Source organism: Solanum verrucosum, unplaced genomic scaffold (genome assembly GCF_900185275.1).
Source record: "Solanum verrucosum unplaced genomic scaffold, falcon-dt-bn FXZP01000273.1, whole genome shotgun sequence".
Taxonomy (NCBI): domain Eukaryota; kingdom Viridiplantae; phylum Streptophyta; class Magnoliopsida; order Solanales; family Solanaceae; genus Solanum; species Solanum verrucosum.
The window spans coordinates 277,036-289,667 of NW_026020163.1; the positions used below are offsets into that span (position 1 = coordinate 277,036).

The window sequence follows — 12,632 nt, forward strand, 5'->3', positions numbered from 1 at the left end:
ATTGTCGATCGACTGAGTCTGTGTGTGCTCTTGTTGCTGTTCTTGCATTCGCTGAAGTTATTGAAGTTTGAGGTACCGCTACTTCTTTAACAGGTTAATCCGTTTTATCTTGGGAGGAATTAATCTGCAACCTCGGGTACAGTGAGGGGATTAAATTTCTTAAGGAAACACAGTGGTTTCTATGGACTCGGATTAAAAATCATTCTGTCAATTTCATTTTTTTTCTGTTTCTGTATTTTTGACTAACCTGAATACAGGAGATAACAATCTTAAGAAATTTAATAGTTTCTGTATTTGAGGTTTCTGGAGATTAAAACCTTTATGGTTTTCTACTCTGTTTGAATTTTTAAAATTCATTCGGTTAACGATTAAAAGAACATAAAAACTTTATCGTTAAATCAGAAACAGTCTGTGTAAAGATTTAGTCTTTACTGGTAGTATTTCACATACTAAATTTGTCTGCCATTTGTGACAGAAAAATGACTAATTCAAGTCAAGTAAATGCTGGAACAGTAAGTGCTGCAACAACATCGGTTGCACACAATCGTTCAAATGCTGCCCTAGCACCGGCTGAGAAACCTGCAAAGTTTTCTGGAGTCGACTTCAAGAGATAGCAGCATAAGATGTTCTTCTATCTGACTATGTTGAGTCTGCAGAGGTTCATTAATGAGAACGTTCCTGTTATGTCGGATGAAACTCCGCCTGAAGAACGATTCTTGGTAACAGAAGCATGGACACATTCTGATTTTTTGTGTAAAAATTATATTCTGAGTGGCCTGCAGGATGATCTGTACAATGTGTACAGTAATATGAAAACCTCAAAAGAACTCTGGGATGCTTTAGAAAAGAAGTACAAAACAGAGGATGCCGGAATGAAGAAGTTTATTGTGGCAAAGTTTCTGGACTATAAGATGATAGACAGTAAGACCGTCGTCACCCAAGTTCAAGAATTGCAGGTCATAATCCATGATCTCCTTGCTGAAGGTATAAATTTATTTAATACCTATGTTGAAAATATTAAGTTTATTCTTAATACTCACATAATCTTTAATGTAGGATTGGTTGTGAATTATGCGTTTCAAGTGGCTACAATTATTGAGAAGTTACCTCCATTGTGGAAGGACTTCAAAAACTACTTGAAACATAAACGCAAGGAGATGACTGTTGAAGATCTCATGGTAAGGCTGAGAATCGAAGAGAATAACAAGGCCGCAGAAAAGAGATCGCGTGGTAATTCAGCAATATCTGGAGTAAATATTGTTGAAGAAGATCCCACAAAATCAAAGAAAAGAAAGAAAGCATCTGATCCAAAGAGCAATCCTCCTAAGAAGAAATTCAATGGAAGCTGCTTCAACTGTGGCAAACGTGGTCATAAGGCTACTGAATGTAGGGGTCCCAAGAAGGACAAGAAGCAGGATCAAGCAAATTTGGCTGAATCCAAAGGAGAGATGGACGATCTTTATGCAATGCTTTCAGAATGCAACTTGGTTGGAAATCCAAGAGAATGGTGGATAGATTCTGGTGCCTCATGCCATGTTTGTGTCAACAAAGAATTATTTTCATCATATACTCCAGCACCTACAGACGAGAAGTTGTTTATGGCAATTTTCGCTGTTGCAAAGGTGGAAGGAACTGGCAAGATCCTCCTAAAGATGACATCAGGCAAGGTGGTGACTTTGAACAGGGTCTCGTATGTTCCGAAATTGCGAAAGAACCTAGTTTCTATACCAATTCTTACTAAGAATGGATTCAAATGTGTATTTGTTTCTGATAAAGTTGTAGTAAGTAAGAATGAGATGTATGTAGGAAAATGTTACCTCACTGAGGGCCTTTTTAAACTCAATGTAATTACAGTTGATATGAATAAAGATTCTGGTTCTTCTTACTTGCTTGAGTCTAAATGTTTATGGCATGAACGTTTGGGACACGTTAATAACAAAACCTTGAGAAAACTGATTAACTTAAATGTTTTGCCTAAATTTGAGTGCAATAAATCAAAATGTCAAGTTTGCGTTGAATCTAAGTATGCTAAGCATCCTTATAAATCTGTTGCAAGGAGTTCATATCCCTTAGAACTGATTCACACTGACATTTGTGACATGAAGTCAACACTAACACGTGGTGGGAAAAAGTATTTCATAACTTTTATTGACGATTGCACTAAATATTGTTATGTCTATTTGCTAAATGGTAAGAATGAAGCAGTAGATGCATTTAGGCAATATAAGACTGAAGTTGAAAATCAGTTGGATAGAAAGATCAAAATGATCAGAAGTGATAGAGGTGGAGAATATGAATCTCCATTTGCAGAAATATGTTTGGAAAATGGAATAATCCATCAAACTACTGCTCCTTACTCTCCACAATCTAATGGAATTGCAGAAAGAAAAAACTGAACTTTAAAGGAAATGATGAATGCCTTACTTATAAGTTCAGGTTTACCACAAAACTTGTGGGGGGAGGCTATCCTTACAGCAAATCGAATACTCAATAGAGTACCTCATACGAAGACACATGTTATTCCATATGAGAAATGGAAAGGTAGAAAACCCAACTTGAAATATTTCAAAGTGTGAGGGTGTCTTGCCAAGGTCCAGGTTCCTATACCTAAGAGAGTGAAAATAGGGCCTAAGACTGTGGATTATGTATTCATTGGATATGCCACAAATAGTAAGGCATGTCGATTTTTGGTTCATAAGTCCGAGCATCCGGATATTCATAATAATACGATAATGGAATCAGATAATGCTGAATTTTTTGAACATATCTATCCGTATAAAACTAGACTTGAGTCATCTAGTGGGGGGTCTAAACAACCTCGAGAAGAACCAAAAGAGAATGAAACCAATGAAGAGAGTCCAAGGCGCAGTAAACGTCAAAGGACAGCTACTTCATTTGGATCTGATTTTGTAACATTCCTTCTTGAAAGTGAGCCTCAAACATTCAAGGAAGCGATGTTGTCTAGTCTAGCGACTCAACCTCTTGGAAGGAGGCTGTCAATAGTGAGATTGAATCAATCTTAAGCAATCATACATGGGAGTTGGTTGATCTTCCTCCAGGGAACAAACCTTTGGGTTCTAAATGGATCTTCAAAAAGAAGATGAAAGATGATGGAACTATTGACAAATATAAAGCAAGACTTGTTGTCAAAGGCTTTAGACAGAAAGAAGGTCTTGATTATTTTGACACATACTCGCCAGTGACTAGGATTACATCAATTCGGATGTTAATTGCCCTAGCTGCAGTATACGGTCTTGAAATCCATCAAATGGATGTGAAAACTGCATTCTTAAATGGAGAGTTGGAGGAAGAAATCTACATGGAACAGCCTGAGGGCTTCGTAGTTCCCGGCAAAGAAAAGAAAGTATGCAAACTTGTTATGTCACTTTATGGACTAAAACAAGCACCGAAACAATGGCATGCTAAGTTTGATCAAACCATGTTGTCAAATGGATTTAAGATCAATGAGCGTGATAAATGTGTTTACATTAAAGACACTACGGGTCAGGAAGTCATTGTATGCCTATATGTGGATGACCTGCTGATAATGAGCAAGGACATTGCCAATATAAAAGCTACTAAGCGTATGCTTGCTAGTAAGTTTGATATGAAAGATCTAGGAGTAGCCGATTTGATATTGGGAATAAAGATTCAGAAAACTCCTAACGGTCTAGCATTGTCTCAATCTCATTATATTCAAAAGGTACTTGAAAAGTTCAAGTATTTGAGTTTCAAAAAGGCAAAGACCCCAATTGATGTGAACCTTAATCTCGCTAAGAATAAAGGTGAAAGTCAATCTCAATTGAATTACGCTAGAGTATTGGGAAGCTTGATGTATGTCATGAATTGTACACGACCAGACATAGCCTGCGCTATAAGTAAACTGAGTCGATACACAAGTAATCCCAATCAAAATCATTGGTTGGCAATAAAGAGAGTTTTGGGGTACTTAGAAGATATTCAAAACTATGCTTTGCATTACAACAAATATCCAGCAGTTCTTGAAGGATATAGTGATGCAAATTGGATTACTGGGTCAACTGAAACGAAATCCACGAGTGGATATGTTTTCACTATTGGTGGATGAGCAATTTCTTGGAAATTATCCAAACAAACATGTATAGCTCGCTCTACAATGGAGTCAGAATTCATCGCCTTAGACAAGGCAGGTGAAGAAGCTGAATGGCTCCGGAATTTTTTAGAAGATATTCCGTTTTGGCCCAAACCAATGGCCCTTATATGCATACTGTCACGCCCCGAGCCTACACCCTGGGCGGGACCGGCACCCGGAGACCATTTCTAGCCCCAAGCGAACCCTTGGCCTGGCTTTCTTAACTCAGCGGAAACCTCAACAGAATAACTCAATGCAATGCAATATTACAAAACAACTTAACTTATAAAATATGGCCATAAAGGCAACTCGAATCTCAAAATAGAATATTTACATATATATATAGATGAGAGACTCAAAACTAACTGACTGACTGTCTGTCTATGAAGCCTCTAAAATACTGAGATGGATGTTGGGACAGACCCCGCAACATCCTAATAAAACAAAAACTAAGAACACAAAATAATTGAGTCCTCCGGAATGCAAGGAGGCTCACCACTGACTCTGGAGTGCTCAGCTGGATCAACGACGTGCAGGATGCTGATCCGGGGTACCTGAATCTGCATCATCAAACGATGCAGGCCAACTGGCATCAGTACATGAAATGTACGAGTATGCAAGCTGGAAAACTAAGCAACAAAGGCTAGAAGGAAAACTGGAAGAAACTGAATAGCTTACCTGGCTCAACTTAACTCAACCTGACTGACTTCTTTCAATATAAGGCAATTTAAAACAAGTGCGATATAAAGAAAGATTGCTTAAAACATGCTATGAACTCTGTGTGTATACAAGGATACAATAAGCCTGAAATGTGTATAAAAATACAATGAACTGATGTATATAAAAAATACAATAATCTCTGTGTATGAAAAATACAATAACTGCTGTGGGAGTTTCTCTAACCGACAACCATCACATAAGAGCTATAGTGATGATACAACGATCGACCTCACGCTGCCAGAGCATCTTATACCCGGCCAAAGGTATAAGACCTGAACTGCCTAATGGATCCACTAGTCTAATCTGAAAAGGATTCATCTAAAAAGTATGATCCTTTTCTACCCATGGTGGCTAACATGGTTCTATGGGGGCTGTGGGTTCTTTGAACGCTCCCCCAATTCGGTGCTCGATACTACTCCCAAAAATGTACTGGCTCTTATGTTTTTAAAACATATTTCTTCCTGCTGATATGAGATAATTACTCAAAAACTAGCCCGAAGGCTTTTTGGAAATCTCAGTTTCCAACCTTGTTTAAATGTAAAAACATTTCTTTAAAACTTCTTTGGGAATACATAGTTCCCTAATAACTTTGAGAAAAGAACTCAACTTTAAACTCTTTACTTTACTTGAACTCTTGGCTTGATGTGAAACTCTTAACTTAACATGAAACTCTTAACTTTTGACTTGACTTGAAACTCAATACTTAACTTGGAACTTGAGCCTTAGAATGAAGTTAAAACGCTCAATGAAGACTCTTGGAAAACCTTAAAGACTTGCTTTGACTTACTTACTTCTAAGCTTGACTTCACTTGACTTGGAAACTAACTTCACTTGAATTGGAAACTAACTTCACTTGACTTGTAGTTTTACTTGACTTTTGGAAGTACCTTGGAGTGTTGGAAACAACTAGGAAACATAGGTTTAATACCTAGGAACATGTATAAAAAAAGAAATGGTGAATGAAAGGGAAGGATTGGTGTCCTTGGCACTAGGAGAGGTGCAACAGCCCAGCCCCTTTTTCCCCAAAAATCCGACTTTTTCCCCTTGTTTCTTTCCAATTCTAAACCCTCTCAACCTCAAGGTTTCAGCAGCAACACTTAGAATCATAAAGACCCTTATTATACAATAGATTCAACTCAAAAATCACAGCCAGAAATCTGTACTAAATCAGCAAGAACTTCAACACAACACCACTACAACTTCAACAACCAATAAATCTTCTCTTGGAATTAAAAACGAGTTGGTGTGTGGGGGTATGAACCAACCAACACTAAGGATCATAAAATCCCTCAATATACAATAGGTCACAACTCAAATACACAGCCCAATCCTGTCCCACAACCAACAATAACTTCAACAACACAACTAACAACATCAACAACAACTAACAACTTCAACAACTTCAACAACAAATCCAATCTCTTCTCAAATCATAAAAACGAGCTTGGTATGTGGGGGGAAAGGATAAACCCACACTAAAGACTCACATACCTTGATAGGGATCACCCCCGACGAAAATCCACAATGATCTTGACAAATCTTGTTGATCTCCTCTTTCTTCTCTTCTTCTTCTCCTTCTTCTCTTCTTCTTCTCTTGAACCCTAACTCTTTCTCTTTCAAAATGGGACAAAATGATCCAAATATCAGCCTAATACAACAATATAAGCTCAAAAGAAATTATTTGTGAAAAGACCAAAATGCCCTTAAATTTCCGGAACGGAATCCCTGCCAACTGCCCAACTTTCAAAGATCATAACTCGCTCATACGAACTCGGAATCGAGAAAACTCAGTGGAGTTGGAAAGATCGTTCCACAAGCTTCGAAACCATAACTGGAACTACTCCTAAATCATCCTGAGCTAGGAGTTATGACTGCTCAAAGTTGGCCAAAAACTCACTGATTTCCACACTTAGCCAAATTTTCCAGATTTTAAATTTTTCCAAAAATGACTATTTCCAAATTTCAAGCTTCTTCATATTCATTTTTAAATTGTCGGATGTTACACATACACTGCGATAGTCAAGCTGCAATAGGAAGGGCTGGAAGTGTTATGTATAACGGGAAGTCTCGTCACATAAGACGAAGACATAACTCTGTTAGACAACTACTCTCTAGTGGAATTATCACAATTGACTATGTAAAGTCAAAGGATAATGTGTCGGATCCACTTACAAAAGGCCTAACTAGAGAGGGAGTTGAGAGATCATCGACGGGAATGGGACTATGGCCGAGAACAAGTCATCGTGGCGGTAACTCTACCTAGAAGACTGGAGATCCCAAGATCTAGGTTCAAGGAGATAAAACAAAGTCATAGATAACGGTTCAACATTGTCAAAACATATTTGATGGTCCATTCTCATGATGAGACAATGTTCAGTAACCAGGATAAAGGCATAAGGACTTTTTAATGGTTTCTAAGTTTGATACAGGGTATATCAAATAGTGTATCTACGGGATAACACAATTAGAAACCACCTATCTAAGTGTGAAGTGTAAGCCGCTTCAAGGAGAATCCGGTAAGGCCAGTTCTCTAAGCACTTATTAATCGAGATGTGTTCATGGCTGAAACGAACAAAACAATGAGAACCAAAAACAGTTCAAGGGTTGATTGTGTGACTTATGTTGTCTAGGTATACACTAAAGCTCGACGGTTCAAAGATATCAAATCTACCGATTGACCGAGTATATCCGATATATGTTCACTACGGAAAGTTTAAAGGGAAACCTACTTATCCAGATGCGATTAGCCCTTACTTACAAGACACACAAGTTTTTCATGCATATATTTTAACAATAGCCATTCCCCATTCATGTGGGGGATTGTTGGGTTTAGCAAGGTGTGAATGGGAAATAAAAAGAGAAAATGGAAAGTGGAAGAACCAATGAAAAAGGGGGAACCAATTTTGGAGGGAAAATGAAAAGTCATCATTGCAAAAGTGCAAATGAAAGGTCATTTTTACCATATCGGTAGAAGAAAGGAAATTGTTGTCCTTATATTAGGAAACACTTCCTTTAGTTCTTAAAGGGTTAAGAAGAAGGTACCCCTTCGCGCCGTCGTCGTCGCTCGCTCGGCCTAGGCTTCGGCTTTGGCTTTGGATTTGGCAAATGATTTGATTGATAATATTTTTGGACAAAATTTATTTAATCAATCTTGTTAAATCATTTCCTTTCTCTTATAAATTAATTCAGAATGTTAATTAAATAACATAATCAATTTGGCGCAACTGAATTTATTTGAAATTCACGTGTAACGGTAATCCTTCCAAAAAGTCGTTACTTTTTCCAAACGGTAATCCTTTCGAAAAGTCGTTACTTTTCCCAAAGGACACAATGTTTTGGAAAAAACGGGTCTGAACAGATTTTCTGAACAGACGCGTTCCTTGTTGTAAATGGCTATAAATAAGAGGGTTTTTTTTTCGTTTTTTCAAACACTGAAATTTTCCCTCTCTGCATACATTTTCTTACATAAATAAAATTATCGATCGACTGAGTCTGTGTGTGCTCTTGTTGCTGTTCTTGCATTCGCTGAAGTTATTGAAGTTTGAGGTACCGCTACTTCTTTAACATGTTAATCCGTTTTATCTTGGGAGGAATTAATCTGCAATCTCGGGTACAATGAGGGTATTAAATTTCTTAAGGAAACACAGTAGTTTCTGTGGACTCGGATTAAAAATCATTCTGTCAATTTCATCTTTTTTCTGTTTCTGTATTTTTGACTAACCTGAATACAAGAGATAACAAGTTGTCACAAAAATTCTAAGACTCAAGCAGCAAGGAATACTCTATAGATATGTTGAATAATGCACGGTATGCTTGTGAGTTACTTTCTTTGTTTCAATTTTTGTGACCGATAGTCAAATAGACTAATATTTGAAGTTAAATTACATTATGGACAGGAAAATAATATGCATGTGAAGCTGCCAAGTAACTGGCTCTTTTGTTATGATCTACATTTGCCATTGATGAACTAATAAAATTGGCAAGTGTGCATGGATTTGTCAAAATAGGATGGCTAGTGGGTCCCACATATATTCACATTATATAAACACATAATATTTTCACAAATGAGAAACCAATCAGAAGTAATTAGGCATCTCATCTTTTCCTCTTTTTCTTAAAGAACAGAGTAAGGCTAAAAGAATATCACTTTTGATCTTCGCTTTTAATTTAATACCAGTTGTTAGGATTAAACGGTTATTATCATATCAAAAACTATGAACTTAAACGCTTTCTTTTACTAAAGAAACATTTATGTTTGATTTGCCATAGTTGAATTGTTTTTCTGTTTGATACATTAATTGTTTTATATTATAACTATATATAATAGTAAACCAAAATTGATTAGAGGTAAACTTAATTGGTGCAGATTTAAGGATTGAAGAGTACAAATGGGAGCTGGTGGAAATATGTCTACTCCAACAACTAAAAATGAAAAAAAGAAAAGTCATCTCCAAAGAGTTCCATCTTCAAAGCCCCCTTTTACACTTGGCGATGTCAAGAAGGCCATTCCTCCTCACTGCTTCCAACGTTCTCTTATTCGCTCCTTCTCTTATCTTATTCAAGATCTCATACTTGTCTCCATCTTCTATTATATTGCCAACACTTACTTCCACCTCCTTCCATCCCCATTAACTTACCTTGCGTGGCCTGCTTATTGGATCGCGCAAGGTTGTGTTTGCACTGGAATATGGGTCATTGGACATGAATGTGGTCATCATGGCTTTAGTGATTACCAATGGGTCGATGACACTGTTGGTCTTATCTTCCACTCTGCACTTTTAACACCATACTTTGCATGGAAACATAGTCATCGTCGTCATCATGCCAACACAGGTTCCCTTGAGAATGATGAAGTTTACATACCTAGGTTTAAATCCAAACTAAGATGGTACTATAAATACTTGAACAATCCATTAGGACGAGTATTCGTACTTGCCTTCACCCTCACTTTTGCCTGGCCTTTATACTTGATGTTCAATATCTCTGGCAAAAAATATGAGCGTTTTACATGTCACTACGATCCAAATAGCCCATTATATTCTAACCGTGAGAGAATGCAAATCTACATTTCAGATGCAGGTGTGATTGCAACTACTTATGTATTATACCGCCTTGCTATGACACAAGGGCTAACTTGGGTTCTATGCATCTATGGAGTGCCTCTCCTAATTGTGAATGGATTTATAGTGCTGATCACTCTTATGCACCACACTCATGCTTCATTGCCACATTATGATTCATCGGAGTGGGATTATCTAAGAGGAGCTTTAGCTACGGTAGATAGAGACTATGGTATACTAAATAAGGTGTTCCACAATGTTACAGATACTCATGTTTTGCATCATATATTCTCATACATATCACATTACCATGCAATGGAAGCGACCAAAGCGATTAAGCCATTGCTAGGAGAATACTACCAAGTTGATGATACCCCAATTATAAAGGCAATGTGGAGGGATACAAAGGAGTGCATCTATGTGGAAAAAGACGAAGGATCTCAAGGTAGAGGTGTTTATTGGTATAAAAACAAGCTTTGAATGCATTCGTTCAGAATTGTTAAATGTTTACCTAAGAAGGTGCAAGTATATTTTGAATTGGGTGTTTTTGTTGTATTTTATTGTTAATGTCACTAATATGTATTGTTAAATCCGTCATTATGCAATAAAATAAATAGCTACTTTTGTAGCAATATTCAATTTGGTATGAAATGAAAAATGGGAAGGAATTGTTAACTAGGGTTATATAGTGTTGACAACTTGACTCTTTGCTAAATATTGGGCAGGTCGAATGATTTGCTACTCATGACAAGGGCATCAATAGCTAGCCCCAAAATATAACAGAGGATACTTATATTTCTTATAGTAGAGTACACAACTCAAGTGTTAGAAAAATACGGAGTACTATATATATGTTTCACTGGTGAAGAATAAATCTATTTACGACTACTACATACATACATATGAATCGATTTGATTTACAACTCAAATAATGTATACTAATAATTTAACATGGATATATAATTAAGCTGTCAACACTATATGTGGCTGATGAAATTAAGATGTTAATAGAGTGCAGAGGATCTGTTATTAACATCTCTTCAGTTGCTACTCGGAGGTCTTGCTTATGCTGGCTTTTCACAATCGAACCAAACCAATTATATATACAGATACTTGGCCTGGTTAAAAATCACTTGTTGATGACATTTTATTTTCTACATCAATAGACTAACTGATGTATTATCGAACTGTCCATTTAATTTCTTAATTCTCTGTTATTCAAATAATCGGGAGTAATGGCCAAGTGTAAAAGGAGGTTTCGAAGATGGAACTCTTTCGAGAGGATTTTTCTTTTTTGAATCTTTAGTTGTTGGACAAGACATATTGCCACCGCCTCCCAATTTCAATCCCAAAATCTGCACCAATTAAATATGAAAATGTGTTAAACATAAATTAAAACAATTCAACCATGTCAAATCAAACATAAATGTGGAAAGAAAAACTTTAAAGTTCATAGCTTTTAATATGATAATAAGCGTTTAATTCTAATAAATGGTATTAAAGTCTTACTCTGTTCTGGGAAAAAGAGAAAGAGATCAAATGCCTATTGAGTGGTTTCTCGCTGTGAAAATAATGTGTGTATGTGGGACCCTCATTGCCAATTTTATTAGTTCATCATTGGCAGATTTAGATATCTGCACAACAAAAGAGCCCATAGGCTTGGCAGCTTCATGCACATAGTTGTGTGTAAAGATTCCAATTTTATCTTAATTTGTGTAGTTGTCTGATTAACAAATTTATAATGAGATCCAATATATGTTTTGGTAATCAATTTTTAGCTAATTTTGGTTTGTGTACTTTAGGAAAAAGGATTGAAGTAGAGCTGTCAAAATGGACTTGGAATCAAGGTCGGGTTAGGTTGCTTTTGTGTAATTTTCTTGGAGGGACAACTTAATAGTAAATGACCCTCTTTTTATTCATACCATAAATTAGGGACCTTTTAAATTATGATTTAAAGATTTCTTTTGAACAAACTGGAATTTATTAGTTATTACAAACATTGGACGAAATTTAACATTTTGTCGGTAAGGTTGAGCAACGTATGAACAAACATATTGTGATCCGAAAGGATAAGTTTTCAAAATAAAACAATACGACTTATCCCTATATAGTAACTCACAAGCACATACACATTGTTGTAATGTCCAAAAGACTCTTTTAATCATGGTTTACTTTGACATCTATGTATAAGTATTCCTTCATATTCAAAGGTTTTTATGCAAAATTTCGCTCTGATATCTCCTAAAGCGAACTACGCATGCACACAAATACTACAAGAAATTCGAGTTTCCATGACGACTCATAAATAGCCTAAAAAAGATTATTCTGACTATCCGTAAATCGCCTAAAAGTGAAATACTTTTTTTTTCTCCCTACCCGTACTCAAAAAGGATGTTCTTGCTTTATCCTTTAGTATGACTCAAACCCTCAATCTACCAGTTGATAGTGAAGATGCTCAACCACTTGAGCAAGTCTCACTTATCATAGCTAATCCTAGAATTGTTCTATCACATTGAATTTGGTATAAAAATAATACAGGGAGTTTTTACAATATAACTATATATTCTAGAATTAAAAATAGATAACCAAACACGAAACAAAACAATACAATTTGTTGTACCATTATTATTTTATACTCTCTCCGTTTTAGTTTGTTTGTCCTATATAACTTGACATAGAGTTTATGAAAGTAAAAAAAAAATTTGAATTTTGTAGTCTTAAGTAAAATGTATGTTTAATAT

The 12,632-nt window shown here is 36.2% G+C and overlaps 2 protein-coding genes across 2 annotated transcripts; both read left to right on the forward strand.

Annotated features, from left to right (window-relative positions):
- The first annotated feature begins 479 nt into the window (after positions 1-479).
- Positions 480-2,494, forward strand: LOC125828429 (uncharacterized). The gene is made up of 6 exons (XM_049507725.1): positions 480-596; positions 657-719; positions 783-921; positions 1,057-1,178; positions 1,287-1,690; positions 2,437-2,494. The coding sequence occupies exons 1-6, from the start codon at positions 480-482 to the stop codon at positions 2,492-2,494; spliced, it is 903 nt and encodes a 300-aa protein (XP_049363682.1).
- Positions 2,495-9,219: 6,725 nt separating this feature from the next.
- LOC125828506 (delta(12)-fatty-acid desaturase FAD2-like) lies at positions 9,220-10,371 on the forward strand. Its single transcript, XM_049507803.1, has one exon. It carries the CDS (start codon positions 9,220-9,222, stop codon positions 10,369-10,371), a length of 1,152 nt encoding a protein of 383 aa, XP_049363760.1.
- The last annotated feature ends 2,261 nt before the right edge of the window (positions 10,372-12,632 follow it).

Bases quoted from the DNA above. Each gene is read 5' to 3' on its own strand.
- LOC125828429 (XM_049507725.1), top strand. From the start codon at position 480: ATGACTAATTCAAGTCAAGTAAATGCTGGAACAGTAAGTGCTGCAACA. The intron at 597-656 runs GTCGACTTCAAG...TTGAGTCTGCAG, and splicing joins AACCTGCAAAGTTTTCTGGA to AGGTTCATTAATGAGAACGT. The intron at 1,691-2,436 runs GTATGTTCCGAA...TTATAAGTTCAG, and splicing joins GTGACTTTGAACAGGGTCTC to GTTTACCACAAAACTTGTGG.
- LOC125828506 (XM_049507803.1), top strand. From the start codon at position 9,220: ATGGGAGCTGGTGGAAATATGTCTACTCCAACAACTAAAAATGAAAAA.